This window comes from Aspergillus mulundensis, assembly GCF_003369625.1.
Source record: "Aspergillus mulundensis strain DSM 5745 chromosome Unknown scaffold_8, whole genome shotgun sequence".
NCBI lineage: Eukaryota > Fungi > Ascomycota > Eurotiomycetes > Eurotiales > Aspergillaceae > Aspergillus > Aspergillus mulundensis.
In genome coordinates this window covers 759645-777658 of record NW_020797896.1, presented here as the reverse complement: position 1 = coordinate 777658, position 18014 = coordinate 759645, and the positions used below count along the sequence as shown (strand labels likewise).

The 18014-nt window shown below is 52.1% G+C and overlaps 3 protein-coding genes across 3 annotated transcripts; 1 reads left to right on the top strand and 2 right to left on the bottom strand.

Annotated features, from left to right (window-relative positions):
* Positions 1-4281: 4281 nt before the first annotated feature.
* Positions 4282-6192, bottom strand: DSM5745_07651 (uncharacterized protein; the record flags this gene model as incomplete). Its single annotated transcript, XM_026749667.1, has 2 exons — positions 4282-4487; positions 4557-6192. The coding sequence occupies 2 exons, from the start codon at positions 6190-6192 to the stop codon at positions 4282-4284; spliced, it is 1842 nt and encodes a 613-aa protein (XP_026601699.1).
* A 6965-nt stretch (positions 6193-13157) lies between these two features.
* On the bottom strand, positions 13158-13414 carry DSM5745_07650 (uncharacterized protein; the record flags this gene model as incomplete). Its single annotated transcript, XM_026749666.1, has 2 exons — positions 13158-13184; positions 13238-13414. The coding sequence occupies 2 exons, from the start codon at positions 13412-13414 to the stop codon at positions 13158-13160; spliced, it is 204 nt and encodes a 67-aa protein (XP_026601698.1).
* A 2000-nt stretch (positions 13415-15414) lies between these two features.
* Positions 15415-17045, top strand: DSM5745_07649 (uncharacterized protein; the record flags this gene model as incomplete). The annotated part of the gene is made up of 4 exons (XM_026749665.1): positions 15415-15526; positions 15578-15954; positions 16293-16333; positions 16385-17045. 4 exons carry the CDS (start codon positions 15415-15417, stop codon positions 17043-17045), a joined length of 1191 nt encoding a protein of 396 aa, XP_026601697.1.
* Between the last annotated feature and the right edge of the window lie 969 nt (positions 17046-18014).

Here is an 18014-nt window from a genome sequence, read left to right as displayed (position 1 = left end):
CTTCACGAATACAGGTACTTTAAATTATATGCGATTCTCTATAGAAAACCAAGTACCAGCACGTCAACGGCCTCACCAACGCGCCAACGGCCTTGCCAGCGCGTCGACGGCCTTATTCCTAGCCAAACACCACGCGGATAGACCTCCGAATAGCTTCACGAATACAGGTACTTCAAATTGTATGCGATTCTCTATGAAAAACCAAGTACCAGCACGTCAACGGCCTCACCAACGCGCTGACGGCCTTGCCAACGCGTCGACGGCCTTATTCCTAGCCAAACACCACGCGGATAGACCTCTGAATAGCTTCACTAATACAGGTACTTTGATTTGTATGCAATTCTCTATAGGAAGCCAAGTACCAGCACGTCGACGGCCTCACCAACGCGCTGACGGCCTTATTCCTAGCCAAGCACCACGCGGATAGACCTCTGAATAGCTTCACGAATACAGGTACTTTGATTTGTATGCAATTCTCTATAGGAAGCCAAGTACCAGCGCGTCGACGGCCTTGCCAGCGCGTCAACGGCCTTGTTCCTAGCCAAACACCACGCGGATAGGCCTCCGAATAGCTTCATGAATACAGGTACTTCGATTTGTATGCCATTCTCCATAGAAAACCAGGTACCAGCGCGTTGGTGGCCTTCAACACCATTCTATAGTTGAAAACGCGTTTACTGCGCCTTAAAATAACTTTAAAAACGAGTTCTTAAAGGGTTTTATTATCGAGTTTGCCAATGTGTACTGGTACATTAATTTGTGTGGGAGATCTCATAGAAATCGACGTACCTGCACCTCAGCGCGGACTTAGCAATTTTCAAGCAAGTGCGCCCTGAAGGCCTCTGTTCGCGTTTGTATGTCATTTACCATACAAACTGGAACAGCTCGATTACACGGGCACGTGAGGCACTAAAACTCATTCCGACACTAAAGGTGTCGGCAGTATACGAATGTCGAATACCCAGCGAAGGCAACGGCAGCGCGGCCCCACCATCCGGACAGTGCGGACCCAGCACAGGACCCATTCTACAAGTACGAGACTCTTCGAGACTTCACCTCTTGAAGAGTCGAGACAGTATGGCCATGCACGGCCCTTGCAGGCATGTGTCCACTGTCTAGACATCTCCTACCAGGTCCAGGCTTGGGACCGAAGGATCAACAGACATCTGCCAATTTAACCTCACCTCAACTTACAAGGGTGAGCATGTTCGGCGCCGCGGAGTAATCGTCTAGGCGCCGATTAGGCCATGCCAGGCCGTTGCTGGTTATCCCGCTGGCAGTGGTTAGTAATTCCCCGCGCACTGACGCTCACTAAGGCGGGTGATTATCGGCATCATCAAGAGTGGAGCTTAAAGGATGCGTGATGGCAAGTGTTTCTGTCTTCGTGCCACTTGACGGAGCACGTCCGACGGTCCGAGGGCCTAGGTCCTTCGTCAGTCACTCATGGTGGTGCTCGCCATTTCGATATGGGATCTAAGGCAACTGAGTTGTAAGGCAAGTGCGACCTTTTGATAAGTACCGTAGGTCCACTGATACGGTAATGTTTCTCCGTGCCTGACTTTGAGACAGAAACGATGCAGGAGAGAGTTTCGCGCGGCAGGATTCTTCATTCTTCAGCCTACACGCCAACAAAAAGTTAATTATTCACCGACAATCGGCGAATGCTAACTGTGCCGGATCTTCGCGGCGACTTTTCTGCCTTGCCAGAAGCGCTGGTAGGCGCGTATCGAGAATCGGCAGAGAGCGCCGTCATACAAAGTAAGACCAAGCTCTCAGCGATTCAGGTATCGATCTTGGGTGCGAAGTAGGCTACCGAAACGCCAACCGAGAGACCAGTGAGCACTACTGAGTATTACACTTCTCAATAATCATGCTCATCGTTCAGTCAACAACGCACTATTATTATTGGGCCGTCACGACGATTCGTCAGCGAAGAACCCCCAAGGCACAGGTACGAAAGTATCTCAATTACCGAGGAGAGAGGGCGGCTGCCAATCGTTGTCTCGACCTCGGCCTCGGTCGCTATAGTAGCGAGCAGCTATACGTCGCCAATAAGCAGGATGAAATAGAATCGCTTTGTTCGTGGTCGCCTTAACCCATTCATCAAAACCCCGCATGTGAAATGCACCCTTCTAAATCCCATTTCCACCCTTCTTCATTTCCACCGTCGAGTCCCGCGGTGACAGGTGGCCGGAAAAGAAAGCATAGAAAAAGGAAACATGCCGTTGAGACTGACTGTCACTGACAACTGCCGCTGAGCGAACGGAGCGGAGTACACTACATACAAGCGTAGGTATCTGAGAGGTTCTACGCCGGCGATTCTGCAGTCCCAACTCTGCACAGGGGCTCGGCGCTTACCTGGGTCTTGATGGATCAGAACCAAGGGATCCTTGCCCATGTCATGCACGTCTTTCCACCGATTCCCTGCTCTTTCAATCTTAGTTATTGACGAGTTATAGTTGGGTTAAACTGAGGCGAGGCGCGTGCTAGTGGCCTACCTACCTATGCATGGGAACCGAAACAGAGAATCCACCCGTCCCCCAACACTATGTTGTTCAATCTTTTATAGTTCTCGATGAGCAGTTGATGGCTTTTCTGTTGGTGGATGAGGCGCCGATGAGGGATTTCCTGACCGGAGGTAGACTAGACTACGAGAACTCATTTGGGCTCGAGGTTGCAGTCGTATCTCACCAGAGCGGCACGCAAAACAGCCGCCCCCTCCCCTTCCCTGACTCTTCGAAAACAATGACAACAATAACAACAGCGTGTCGCGGCACTATCCTCGCACCCATGCACGCAACAGAGCCTCGCAGGTCGGAACAAATCGACAGCCTCCGGCATTCATCCGTCCAGTCACCATCGGACCCCTCCCTCCTTCCCATACCCCTTTCCTTCCTCCATGGTATCGTCGGAATGTCATGACTGCATTCTTCCTAGAACCGGAAGAGAACGAGGGCGCCTCCCCCCAAAAGAAAACAGCAAGCAAAAATCTCTCCTAGCCTGAAGAAACTATACTCCATTACTGCCAATACGCGCTCATCACGCGCGCCATCGCGCTCACCCTCTCTCAGCGCCTACTCCATACAATCTGGGTGTATGTACATACGGAGTACGGAGTATGTAGGGAGTATGCACGCCTATACCTCACCTCATTCCGCGGTTGTAGTATCCACCGCATGACCCAATGGCGATCCGTCTACCTCACCTCCCACGCAGAAAAGGGGCCCCCAACCTCCAAGCCCTTTTTTTTTGAGTCCGGTTCGTGATTTGGCTGCAGAGCGCAGGCCAGGTAAGCGCGTGGTCTACATATCTTGACAGTTGTCTGGCGATGGGTGGCTAGTTGGATTTGAGGCTTGCAAAGTGCAGTGCAGTGCAGTGCAGAGCAAGGCCACGACTTCAGCCACGGCCATAATCAGCAGGCGTCGCGTCCTATGTACAGTGCCTATAGTGTAGGTAGGTGACCTGGCTGAGCGTTTGAATGAGCCCCTGGTCCCCTATTGAGTGTGACTATAGAGTCTGCAGCGTACTTAGTAGATCCTACATCTCCATCCCGTAGATCAGTTGATGCGCAATGATGCAGACTACAGCAGTTCAGTAGGAGATGGCTGACCCAGGGAATAGTGCAGAAGGGAGGTTATACGCCGTCTAACCAACTACCTGCAGCGCACATGCACCCCTAGAGTATCTAACGTCTTCCCTCCTTTACAGCTCGCCCCCAAGGCTACCGAATGCGGATACCACCTACCTATCTAGAGACATGCGCGACGACGAGCGGAACGAGAGCGCTAGGGGCGCCGCGTGAGGTATGGCTACCTAACCTGGTACAACATCCAACGTTTTGGCGAAGGTCATGGGGACTCGGTCGGAGGGCACGGCGCGCGCTGCGTGTGTTGTACCGTGTAACCCAGCGCTGCTGCAGTGCGGATATTCTACGGAGTAAGACGGCGGTGGGTGTGTAGTGTACCTGGTCATCACGAGGCGGGTTGGGTATCATCAGCTAGTCTAACCACCGGACGTATTCCAGAATGGCTGAGTTGTCTGTTAACTGTTTTGGTCGGAGATCTACTGCGTATGCAGACTCAATGTTTTGGACTGGACGGGCTTGAGTGCCGTCTGGATGGTTGGTGTGTGGTAAATGTTGATTGCTGTAATGTAAGCACGCTAAAGATGACCCCCGCTAGCAAACACAAACATGCTGATCATTGATGCCCCTATATCGCCCATACTCCATACGTTCATGTTCATGTTCATGCTTGATTGTCAAGCTACAGCCTGCTGCACTCAATGGCCACGCTGGTCTGCAGGATCGGCTTTCGTGCCTGAACTCTTCTGCGAAGACCTTGGCTCGCCCGGCCCCTCGATCGCAAGGGGCGGGTTGTCGCTTTCGTCCTCGTCATCGCTCGAGAAATCGTCTACAGGACGACCACGCCGACGGTCCTCCTCACGTTGCTTGCGGCGGGCTCGAATATACTCTCGATACCTCTCATCTGATGTTATTAATACCTACAAAATAAAAAGCGGGAAAGCTGGGATGGTAAGCATTGAAATTGGCATACCTCGAATTTCCTGCGTCTTGACAGCGTAGGTCTGGATTTCCTCCTTGGTCAACACCCGCAAGACGATGACATGGTCCGGTCGCTCTTCGAATCGTTCTTGGCCCGCTTCAAGTGCGGCCGGGTTTACAAGACGGCGGTCAATCTTGGTCCAACGGGCTCCAGGAGGGATTCCTTTCTTGTGGGCATCTTTCAAGGGTGCAACGCCTTCTCGTACCGGGTTCGGCTCCTCTGGGAACTTGTCGCGTGGTGGCTTCAGGATCCCCTTAGGTGGCGCGTCGGGGTCTTTTGAATCACCCTTCTTCTGATCCGATCTCTTTTCCGACACCCGATCGTGGTGACGAGAGCGCGAACGGTGGCGATGTGGCTCGTTTTCCTTCGAACTATCAGAGCCGTTGACCCTTGGACGCACAGATGGCTCGCGTCGATACTTCTTCAGGTCGTCATCCGATGAACACTCATCAGACTCACTTCCCCCGCGCCGCCTGGAGCGTCTCCTTGAGCGGCTACGTTCCCGAGGCGCTCTGTCTCGGTGGTGATAGCGATCAGGTCGAGAGTTGAGGTCGTAGTCAACCTCATCCGTGTATCCACTAGCTAAAACGGCTGTTCCCAGACCATTGCTAGACACAGATGGTGCGGAGAGCTTGTGCGATGACTTTCTTGGTCCATGGCTGTCGTGCGTATCTCGGTTCCGCGAGTCGCCATCGGGACGTTTATGTTCACGGCGGATGTGACGGCGGTCGTCATGATCATCTCTGTACGAAGAATAACCCTCGTCGTGGTCATGATGGAGGGCAATAGTACGTGGCGAGCGCTGTCGCACACCCGCAAGATCCAGTTCGCTATTACCAGGACCGTATGTCGATCGACGCAGGTCACTCCGATTCATTCTGTCGAAGACGCGATGTGACGGAGGCGGCCCATGTTCTCGAGGATCCTTTCGTGCCATCAAACGGGGGTCCTCGATACCTGTCAGACTCAACGGCCTCTCTTTCCTCGCGCTACGGTGGTATTGTAACTTGGCTGCAGCTTCTTTCTCGAATTGTTCGCGGGGATTTGTGTATGAGTAGGCATCGTACTCGTCAATATCCTCGCCCTTCCGGAGGCCTCCATTCTGGGGGTATCGCCGTCGACTTCCATTAGCGGGGTACGCTGCATAATGTCTTCGTGAAGTCGAATGTCCCCCTGTATCGCTCGCATAATCGAAAGAAGATGTGTGGCGATGATGTCTATGGTGCTTGGAAGACGCAGGAATAAGATAGCCATCTTTGTCCATAAGAGGGCTCGGGGATCGACCATGGCCCGACAAAATCACAGGTGACGTCCTGGAAACTGGGGGGATTGAAGGCACCTCGAGTCGGCCATGGGAGTCAGCAGCAGATGCGGTGCTGCTCCTTTGCCTAGGCCGAATCGCATACTCTGTTCTCAACCTTGTGGGCTGTCCATGATCGTGGTATGTTTGCTTCGAGATTGGGTGGGCCTCTAAGCGCGGGGAGACTGGAAATCGAGGGTCGTACGTGGGCGAAAAAGGGGCTTCGGCGCGATAGCTTGTGTATATCGGGCGGCCGGCAGGATCGTAGGGATCGTAGGAGGAGGCGAGCTGGACTGTGCCCGTCGAGGCTCGTAGGGGATCAATCATGTTTGCGCTGCCTGGCGAGATGGGCGGATAACGTGCTGCGGAACCCATCTCAATCTGCAAGCAAGGAACCGCAGCACAAAACTATATCGTAGTGTATATAGATCGGAAGCGAGAAATAGAGGACGAGTTTGCGAGATCTAAAGGATTGTGTTTCGGAGAATTCTGATAACGAACGAGGCAAAAGAAGCTCCGACACTGCAGGGACTATCGGAGAGTTGAAAAAGCAAAGGGCGTAGGGCTTGTCGAAAAAGCACACGAGATGTGGAGATCGCTGAGACTGGTGGATATCACCACCTGAGACAACGGCAAGTCGCGGATTATTCGAGAAAAGCCGTGGAAACCGGGTAGCAGCTTTGATGGGTCCAATGAGAAGTTGAATGTTTCGACTCTCTCGAGGTTGAGAGGAGCCCGAGGGTTGAAGATGATGACGCTGTGAGGGGCGAGTGTGGACTGGGCGGCGGTGACGAAAGCCCGACGACTCCAGCCTAACGGCTGGCCGTGGACGACTCTGAGTGGGCAACAAAGAGAAATCCGCGAATTAGATGGTACGATCCGTCCAGCAGTCTCCGGCCTGACGGTGAGGTTCAGATTGATTGATCGTTGATTCAACTTGATTGTGAGTGAGCCAGGGCATTGATGTAAACACAGGAACCATGGAAATGGAAAGGCCGGCAGGGACACGATCACGTTACCTCCCACAGCAATCAACACCAACTAATCGCTTCTCTTCATCTCTCCAGCTATGCATAATCCGACTCATCACGGCTACCCTCGCTGCTCGCCCGACCCAAACTAAATCCCAAGCTCCGTCCACTCGGGTCATCGTTCTTGCGAGATCATGGGGTTTTCTCAGCGTCTCGCCACCCGGTGTGCTGCCGATTTCCCCGCCCGCTGGGCCTTTCTTCGTGGACTTGACCTGAAGTCCTGAACATGAAGCCCAAAGTACCTACAGGGTCTGAGGGTATGCCTTCTACACACGTCACTCCTTCACATGCATTCCTGCAACGGCCGACCGCCAGTTTGGAAACAAGAGGCGGTGGACCTGCGTGAAAGGAATGAGGCTCAACTTGGTGGCCGCCTCCGCCGTTTTGACCTGCGGAGACTCGAGAGCATCATCGTCGGAGAACTCCGGTCCTGGGGCTTCTTTTTCAGTCGTTTGTGTCAACGCAGTTTTATTTCTTGGGCCAAGGCGCACCCAACTTTATTCACCCGGTCCTTTCAGCCTCGGCCCTCTATTTGGAGTTTGGATCCTGTCCAGATACTCGATGCTATCCACGACATTCATGACTCGGTTTTTGACGTCACGCCAAAAAGTGATCTGCGTTTTGAAGCTATCACGAGAAAATAATGAATCTGCAATGTTCATCAGCACGGATACGGTTCTCAGCGGGATGCCGGGCCCCTCCCGATGCCCCCTGCTCAACAGGGAGTAGCCCTGCTCAGGCTTCACGCCCCGCGAGACCGTTGACGACGGCGTCAAGCGCTCACAACATTCTGAGAGCACATGGGGTTATCGCCGATCAATTCGCCCAGGTTCAACGCTACATTTTGCCTGGTCGCATGAAGCGGATCTCGTCTCCGTCTCTCCACGTCATTATACCTAAGCGTGGGTGTGGCTCAGGGTTCATCCGCAGTTGCGGGTGAACGCAATCTAGATGACACTTGAGGCAGTTCCTGGGTTCTCGGAGCACTCGCGAAACAAGTCAGGCACAAACGCCTGGGACGACCGCACGGACTTTGCAAATGCCTGGCGTGATGCCCCTCGGTCATGTCCTCGACAGGTTCAGCTGCCTCGAGATGCCGTTCAAGAACTGTTTGGCTTTGTTCACCCTCAACGGGTCGAATGGGATCTCCGAGGGCTCCGGCACCCGTCTGGTGGCCATAAAACGAGCGCGCCTTTACAAAGTTTTCAAGCCACTGAGCGTATTCATCTCGGACGGCTCGAAATTTCGCGCTTGCCCTATACAAGGGCGTTTACATCCTGCCTGCTGCCTATTCGCCTCAGTCAGAGTCACCTGGGATGGATTGCCTTGCTACTTGTCGTCTACACGCCCTTTGCGCTTGGTTCCACTGGTGGGCTGTTCCTATGGACGCGCTCGCCTAATGCGGCCTTCCCAGTGTTGGGACTTTGCCCTCACTGCCTCCGGTAAAGTGCACAAGGCAAAAACGGGCAAATTGCTTCATCTCTATGTCTATTGCAGTTCTATGTTCGCCGTTTATAAATATACCAATTGCTGTCCCGTTCCTCTTTCGTTTATACCATCGCAGTCGAGTATCTAGTCTACCACCAGTCCATAGTCGTCGTCATCGTCGTCTTGCATTGAGCTCTTGTCATAAGTCCAGACGAGTGCCGTTTTCAATCCACTCTCCCATCATACAATTTCTGCCAATTACCCGGTTAAGCACCTGCATTTCATCGTCTGCGATCCTTTGTTCTCATTCAATCGTCCTCAATCGAGCATCTTCGACCCGAAAATCGATCTTCGTGAACGCGCTTCAGCCCAAACAATGTGCTTAAGCAAATCAAACAACATGTGCCTTACGGCATTGGAGTCCACCTGCGCTACCCCGACGACTACTTCGCTCGTCCAGTTCGTTCGACCAAGTATGGCAGGGTGGTGGCAGTGCTGCTCTTGCAAGAACATGAACAATCCCTCTCTCTGCTCCGGTCGATGCACGGTTTGCGGTCACTGGCCATGCGATTCTTGTGGCCCTGCTTGATTCTGACGACGTGCGGCCATGAAGATGGGCTTGAGTTCTATCAGCACTAGCTTCATTGCTTCCTCTGGTCGCTTAACCCAAATGTACCCTTGATTGTGCTGCATGTCCCCGGCGCGGGCGTGCTGCTCTGAGTGGGCAGCTTCCCTGTTTTCCTTTCTCTCGGCTGTTTTACTATTATTCTTGATTTTGTTATTCTCCTAAAGTTGCAGCTTTTCTTTATGATCTCGGTTCCGATTCACTAAAGATTTCTTCTTTCCTTCTCCTTTCCCCGAATGTTTACTATATCCTGCTTTGATCTTTTCTTTGTTATTCTGCTCAAGTTGCGGCTTCTTTTCTTCTTATTTCGGTTTCTGTTCACTAGACTTCTTTTTCTTTTTCTCTTCTCCTACTGTCTACTCCCTTGTGTCTTCAACTTCTGTTTGGCTCAGATTGTTCGGATATTGTCTTTATTACTGTTCTTGTTCCCTGCCCATATGATGTACTGAAACCCGGCGTTGTTGCATACGGTTTTAGATCTTATTGTCTTCCCTCGCATACTGCATCTTGCATATTGCATTTAGACTCGGCGTCGGCGCTGGATTAACTTACTTATACCAAGACTCATGACTATAGACTTGCCTCAATCAAACAAGCACCATACCAATACAATCAAATGACTCACTCAATTTCGCCTCGCAGGACAAGTTGCACACGTAGCAATATCAGGGCGATGTAGTCCGTGTCCGAGTATCACGAACTTGAAGCAGAAAATCCCGCAGTGGAGAACCAACGGCCCAGGGCGAGGTGCGTTCGTTGCCCTCAAGATGAGGCTGCATGAGCCTTGGAACCTTAGGGACGGACTTGGCTCGCTGGCTAGTTGGTTAGGGCTTCGCCCAGCCATGACCCGGGGCGCAGCAGCAGCCATGGTCCGTCCGCGTTCTACTCGGAGTAGGCTAGCTTACGGTACATCAGGCGTCCCATACGAGTGTTGGATTTTGGTTTGCGATGATTGGCCATTCTCTTGTCTGCTGGAATGTTTCAGAGGCGTTGCAGTGTGGCTGTTAGAGAGTATTGTGGCTAAGACTCGACGCCTGACTCTGGAAACTGCGGTCTCCGCGGAGTCCGGGCCATGGTCGAGCTTACGGTGCCTGGGCGGAAAACGGATGGATGGGATGGGTACCCAAGGCTCATTTTGGATCAGGGGCATTCCATTACGTAGAGTCCTAGTACACACAGTGGCTTTGATACATGTATTTTCCGACGGAATACACAATCGGTGCCCGGGTATGGTATGGCTCGTGGCTCATCCAAGATCATCCCGATAGACTCTTCAGATAAGCTCAGCTTAGCCGCCCAGACTGGACCCTTGGAATCCTTCCCATCCATGTGTACAGAACGAGATCAGAATCGGCGAGCCGAACGACCCCGAGAAAGACCGGGTTATCGGGTTCAGCATCTGATCTCGGTAGAAGGATACTCTCGGTTTCATGTACTCTCGATTGGACGGCATTTCCGAGACCAGGCTGAACACGTCTTGCCGAGTTGCCCGATGACTAGGACTACATAGGAGATTGAGATCTCGCCTAGATGGTGAGATCGGAGATGAATCCCGAGTATGGAGTATCATCGATTCATCATGATCTTCCGTGCGTTCCACTGGGGGATCCCCGGAATCCGGGGTCCGAGATCTTACATGATCCTGCATCATGAGTCAGTTTCCACGGATCCCGAGAGAATAGCGTATAGCAGGCCCGGAGTTCTAGAGAACGAGTCATGCATAGTGAACGGTTGGCTAGCATCTTCCGTCTTCTCCGGACGTTGCAGCGACAGGGGCAGGGGATCATCGCAGGGCGAACCCTTATGCACCCTTGGTCAGCAACGTGCAATCCTAGGGGATAAAGAGAGGTAGATGAGTTAAGCCCTGGCTCTGTGAGCTAGGACAGGGTGATTCACGCTAGATGCGTCTACCCCAGCATCCTATGATCATCCCCTTCAACGACTGGGGGCTTACCAACAGCACCGAAAGCCGTCTTATCAGTCCAGTGAACCAACAATTTCAAGTACGCAGAATCATGAATCCAACACCAAACCGACTAAAATGATCGCCGTCATCTGCAATGCCGATGCAGCCATCCGTGGCAGCGCGTCCAAGTGCCGGCGTCCCTCCGCGCGCCCGGGCGTGGCAGCCACGATTGATACGATTGATACGGACACTGCGCCATGTGTGTTTCACCCAGTCGAGTTTCATACTAAGACATACACCAGCTGATTGCCGGTGCGGGTCCTGATACGGGGCCGAGTATGTAGGTCCGTGCAGGCTGTGGGTTTGGTAGAAGGGCCGGGCCGCGTCCATGGAAGGAGAACGAGACAGTTATGTTGGTTGGCACTTGGCACATGCTTTGGTTGGATGGCTGAGGAATGTAGAGAACACTGCCCTGTGATACTGATGCCATGCGATGCCATGCGATACCTCCCCCTTGCACAAGACAGCAGGGCAGTGTAGGGCTGGATCTGAATGGCGGATGAACAAGGCAGTTGTTCGCGGAATTGTTTATTCTTGGATTAGCTTTTGGTTTTGGCCCCCGCATACATAACCTCTGAATAACCGCTCAGTCAGTATTAACATTGCCATTGCCGGCAGTGGACGTGGTACGAGCCACGGCCCCTGGCATCGCATGGCAGCAGGGATATAGATGAATCTGCAGCCGGCTAAGAAGTGCCCTGCTAATATTAGCGCACCGCACCCGCGACTCGACTCGTGTTCGTGCGACTGCGACGGCACCGGCAGATTTGTCAACAACCTGGTCATCTGGAGGGACCTATTAATGGAGCCTGTTCACGAGGTAAACGAGAACGAGCTCTGTTTGAGTCGGTTTCGATAAAGATAGAACAGGAGTAGAGGGTAGATGAAGGCGAGGGAAGTAAACTGTATACAAGCAGTTAAAAGTTTGAGATTGAGTGGGGTCCGGCAGCGGGCGTCTCCTCCCGACCACCTCGACACAAACACAAACACAAGTACCTCAAGGTCAAGGCGCAAGCAAGCCATCATCAAACAAACACCACAAGCTCGCGAAGCTCAAAAAAACAAACCCAACATGTTTGCAAATCCAACATTGAAAACAAAACAAGCAACGAAACCCAAAGCAATGACATGACCGACTCAACACAGCCTCAAAAACAAGGCGAATGAGTCAACCCAGCGCATGAATGACGGACCTCTGTGTCATAATTCATTTCTCTGATGGGCGATCGTAATCGTGCATGAACGCAAGTGTCACTGCTGTTCGACCCTCGAACAAAAGCAATAGAAAGTCGGAGCTGAACACCCCCACAAGGCTCGAGCCCGCTGAAAAAGCGTTGAACACCGCTCTTTGGCTTATGTCCTGCAGCCGTTTGTATAGCGAACCGGCGGTGTTGGCGCATGGCGTGGGGTCGGTGACCGATGCCCCACCTTGAGTCTGCATACTTGACAGTAGTGACAGCTGGAGTATGGAGACTGGATCGCCTCGGTAGTTTACTCCGTATCCAAGTGTAGGACATCATAGCTGAGGCTGCTAGAGTTTCAGTGTCTTGTTATTGCAGCAGCAGCGGGAGTGACGACGGTCTAGCCGGAGCTGGCAGAGCAGTCGGGGCCGAGGCGTACCTATTGCTCCACCGCTGTCACAGGAAGTACTGTAGTAGTAAGTACAAGGTTTAGATGCGGCTGAATGACTAGACTGCACTGCACTGCAGTTTAGTTCGTCGACTTCAGTCTACTAGCTTCTCCTAATCTTAAAAATAACTATGATATTTCTGATGTACTCGATATCGATATTGACGATGTAGACCCTATGTAATCAGTAACCTCTACTGAGTAAGACGGCTGTCGGCTGCAAGGAACCTTACTAGGAGCATTCTTCAAGCTCAGCCAGTCAGATAAAAATAGCCGATGGATTATTCTTTATTCTGCAAGCTCCGATCTTCAAAGACAAAAAAAGCAACCATGAGATTGAGTTTGAGCGGAAATGTAGTAACAAGACAAGAAAAGTAACCAACGCCGAGTCCCTCACGCCTGCACAATTATCCCATTGTCTTTGAGGAGGCCAGCTCCCTCGTAATATTCCAAATCATTCAAAACCCAACAAATCGAAGTGAAATCCGGTGTATGTGTAACCCCAAACAATGCCCAAGTCTAGAACGATATCCCAAAAAAGCTCATTCCGCTGTATCGCATGCCATGCTGTGTCGTAACTGTCCTTCCTTCAAGAACCAAAAGCAAATGTCAATCAAGTGCGCGTAGACGAATCGTAAATCTGCACCCCGTTAGCCTGGGTTCTATGGTTCCTCCAACTGTCGCTTCACTGACCTCAGTTGACTGGCAGTCGCGTTCATTTGACGCGAGAGCATATATAACAGGCCTCATGTTGGCACATGACGCACTGAGTCTGATGGCTGTACACTTTTGGGCCGTCGCCGCATTTGCAGCACACCCACATCTCGGTGTTGCTATAGTAGTTTGGTCGTCGGATATGGCTGTGGCCATGGACGTGATGGGAGCGACCAATGTGCTCAAGCGGTGATGCGTCCATGTCCAAGGAGCCAGAGAGGGCAGACAGAGGCCGGTAAGTCTCGGGGACTGAAGACGGAGCAATGAAGGAAGACATTGTGATATCGGGTTGAGGTAGACTTTCGTGTAAGATAGACAGATTGCTTGTTGTTGCTTGAGGGTAGTGTGTGTCGTATAGACTTGTAGTCAAGTGAGGATGTTGTCGAAGATGAGTGAGGTGCGAATTGACGAGACTGAAGGAGGGGGCAGCGAGTGCCTTAAGTATTAAACATCCAAGTCGTATATGTATGATTCAGAGCTCTCCCAGGCAGATCCCAGCCAGGCATCACGCCCAAAACGGGCTATGCCTGAGCCACACTGTGGATAAACCCCAGCGCAGGCACCTTTCACCCCCTCTGACATCTAGTCTAGATCGAACCCAGGCAAGGCGGAGCCTGATTCGTGCCTGCATAATTCAGTCATTTCCTTTCAGCGCTCATGTTAATCTAGAATAATTACTTACCTTGCTAACGTTGAGTCAGCCCTGATCACGCTGGCCTGCCTTTCGAGGCTCCCACGCCATACGCCCGCCTTTGCCCCGAAGGCTCCGCTCCCCGGCCCCCTAAAGGGCCGTCTGTCTTTGAGAGCTGAGCATTGCGCGGTTTCATTGTTTTGGACCGTTTCACTGTCAGCTCGGATCTGGTGCTGGTATATTTCGTGGTATATTGGATTATGGTTCTTTGCTGGAGCGGCAGGATGGTTGGTGCACTAGGTACCGTAGGCAGGCATGGCTTGCTCGGGGCACTAGGTAAGCTCTAACGCTTGGAAAATGAACAGCCTCAGGATCCACTCCGGCGCCCTGCACAGTGCACTGCGCTGCTGAATGATGGAGAGGCAGTGGATCTTAGTGGTCTCAAATTGCTATTTCCGCAATGGTAATTATTGCAGACTCCCCGATCACCTGTTACAGTTCAGGCTGTCCCGGGCGAGGTGATACCTAGTACTCCGCTTCTGAGTTCTCAGGTCAGCAGGCACCAACGGCCTTGCTGCCTTCGGCTTTGAAAAATACATTTCGTCGCTGGCTCTCGGTATCTACAATTTACGATTCGCTGTTGACAGGCCGTTGATTATTGTTGGTTCTTTGTGCTACACCTCAAAGACGCCATTGAAGATCAGTGCAGGGGCCTATGACTGCAGGAATCCCGACTACCAACTCCTCGGATTCCTCTTGTTGCGCCCGCGCCTAAGTAGGTGCTTTTGCTTGGATCGGCCTTAGCAAAGCCCATACTATAGCCTATCGCCCGGGTTTGCGCGTATTTCCAAATCAAGCCCGACACCGTGTACGCCCCGGTGCCTCTTTGCCCTCCCGCCTATACTCCTACACCGGTCGCGATGCCTGCATTGACTGGATTGACTGGACTGAGGCAGAAAAATTCATGCCTATCTAGCGGTGGACACCGTAACTGGTCAAGTCGTAGGTACGGGGTACGTCGATACGAGGTGACGCACTGACTATAGTATGATTAGTATCGCGATGCTGCGTCTGGCCTCCCGTCTTCGCGGGTGAACCCGTCCATGTCAAATCCACTTTCCAGGCATCGCGGTTTCTCGCATTGCGGCATTACTTGAGCAGATCGGCGTTTGATGACGCATTGTCAAGACGCCGTTGGAGGGGCCGGTTGCCTAAGGTTGATTTCGAAGCATTTGAAATGCCCCTCGCCAGATGCTCCAGTGGAAGATGCAAAGGCGGATGAACGGTGGGCTGGCAACGTGCCAAGGAGACAATCATTGTCATCACGTGGCTGTTTGCACTGTTTGCAGCTGCTATCACAAGCCAAGTTTATCGCAACATACTGCGACGTCAGCATCCTCATCCTTGTAATTCAGGTCTATCGCGACCCGATCATGCATTCTACGGGTCTATGTCGTACACTGCTTATTCTATAACACTCCAATGCGGAGCCGCTGTACCCGCGGCATCCCGTCAGTAACGCGAAATGGCCAGGCAAGCAGACCGACGCATCAATCTCGCCGTTGCCCGCGCCATTCCCGGGGTCCTTTTCGGAATAATCATCTACTCTTGCTATGCGATTACCAAGCCGCTATGCAGTGAGTTTGTAATCACTCGCGATGGTGTAACTCAGTGCTAATGCCAGATAGTCGACTACCTGATCAACCCCTTGCCGAAGTATGACCGTCCCAGCCGCATTGGCGCCGCCGCACCTATACTCGTCGTATTCTATATCCTTCTGCTATTCGTGATCATAACCTACCTCCGATTACTGGACAACGTCGTCTGGAACCCCGATCTGCTCCCCAGGTCAGCAGTCGCTGATCAACAATCTACGCATTCACGGCAGTCGCAGGACCGCTCCCGGAGGAAGAGAAAGGGGCATCGGCATCGGAAATCGAAGGGTGACGAGCTGTCGGATAAGCCTACTGGCGATGTCGAAAGGGCATTAGATTATAATGCGGGGCCGATAATGCTTCCGTGGGATACAGCTGGATTGGAGTACTTCTACAAGAAGGACGTCTTTGTGTGCCAACCGGACGGGAGACCTATATATTGCTCGAAATGCTGTCACTATAAGCCGGACCGGACACATCATTGCCGCGAGGTCGACCGGTGTGTTCGGAAGATGGACCACTTCTGCCCTTGGTGAGTTTTGCTTCCTTGTCGTTAGCGGCGTGTCTGACAGCTTGAAGGGTAGGAGGGGTTGTGTCGGAGAACTCGTTCAAGTTCTTCATCCAGTTCGTCTTCTACACGGCGCTGTTTTGTATAACTGTACTCGTTGTCTGCGCTATTTATACTGCTGAGCTGAGGCGAGATGTGAGTCTTTTCTCCATATGGATGAATCCATGCTAAGTTTTCTAGACCGGCGATGTTAACCCCCATTGGACTATCGGCCTTGGTTTGTATGTACTCGCCCTGGTAGCATGATCTTACCATCTACTAACGGATGTTAGGAGTGGCTTCTTTGGCATATTTACTGTTGGAATGACTCTCAGCTCTCTACAACTGGCCGCATTTAATCTGACAACAATCGAAAACCTCAATCGGCGGTCCGCTGTGTGGTCATTAGCTATCCGCGTTCCGAGCCATCTGCTCCGGTCACGCTGGGCTCCAACCTTTCGCACTATCACCTATCCACTACCACCCGTGCCACCAATACCACCTCCAATGCCCACGCAGTCTGCGCCGGGAGAAGGCAATCAACCTCCTCAACATGCACCACCACCACCTCCTCCTCCTCCTCCTCCAGCCGACCCATCAGAACAACATGTCTTTGCCATCCTCCAAACCCTCCCCGGCGAGAACCCTTTCGCCCTCGGCAGTCCGCTCAAGAATCTGCAACAGATTCTCGGTCATTCTATTATTGATTGGCTCCTCCCCATCAAGCGCAGCCCGTGCGTTGACCACAGCAATGCGGAGAGTGAGTTCGCCATGGGGCCGGTGGTTACCCGGTTGAAGAAGGAGGCCGGGCTAGAACCTACAATCAATACTCAGAACAATGATGATACCTCCGCGGACGAGCCCACAAATGACCAGCCAAAACGCAAACGAAGACGAGGGAAGCATCATCATCACCACCACCATCAGTATCCACCAATGGCCGAAACGACCTGATCGGGCTTTCAAGTTGGCATTGGCATTGGTTATAGACACTAATTGGAGGCTTTTCTTTTTGTTTTGCATATCTACTTATTGGCTATTGGATGATTAGGTTCTGCTTGGGCGTTGGGTATAGAGGGCTATTCAGGTTATGTTGCTTCACCTACTTTCTGTCTGACACCTTGGTACATAGCGGCTTGTTTTCTATCTACATATTAATTGCTTATCCGCACCGCGCTCGTCGATCCTTGGCATCATTTTCCTGCCAGTCAGTGGCTTATCTCCATCCACGACATATTTATCTTCTACCAACTCGTAAAAGGGTCTCATCCCTAGTACGCGCCACCGGACCGGGCCTGGCCCGATTCTCTTAATGTGCTTAAGCTCGACCGTGCCCGAGGATCCAGTGTCAGCGTTAGATACTATGATGGGGCCGCGGCTATGATGCTAGTGAGTCTGAGTGGGAGCAAAAAAAGCAAGCGCATTGCAAGGGCCGTAGCTTCTACGCACACGCATACGCAGCAACCGTGACGGGTACTATAGATAGAGTAAAAGACTGGATGATGATATGGGAGGAAGGCCGAGTAGCATAGAGGTATTGAAGGGTCTGAACTTGCAAATTGTCTCTGTAAGGTTTCTTCTTCATACCGGACATGTCTGAATTCCTCTCTAGCCCTCTGGTTATGGTCGAGAGTTCAATTTTGTTTACGATGACGCAATGCATTCATGAGCATACCATCTACGGAGTAATCCGCTGCGTACGATAGGCAGAAACCCGGGATGGATGATTGTCAGGGCAAGAACTGCAATTGAGAAGTCCAGAGTGCAAGGATGGTTCGCATATGCTTTCGGAGTAAATTAGACCAGGAGCAGGCAGAAATATATAGAATGTGATGGAGTCGAGAGCCCTAAGAACCCCTGATCAGCTTGGCTGCTGTGGCTCGAATGCTCGATGCAAGGCCAGAACGCCGAAGCTCCAGGGAG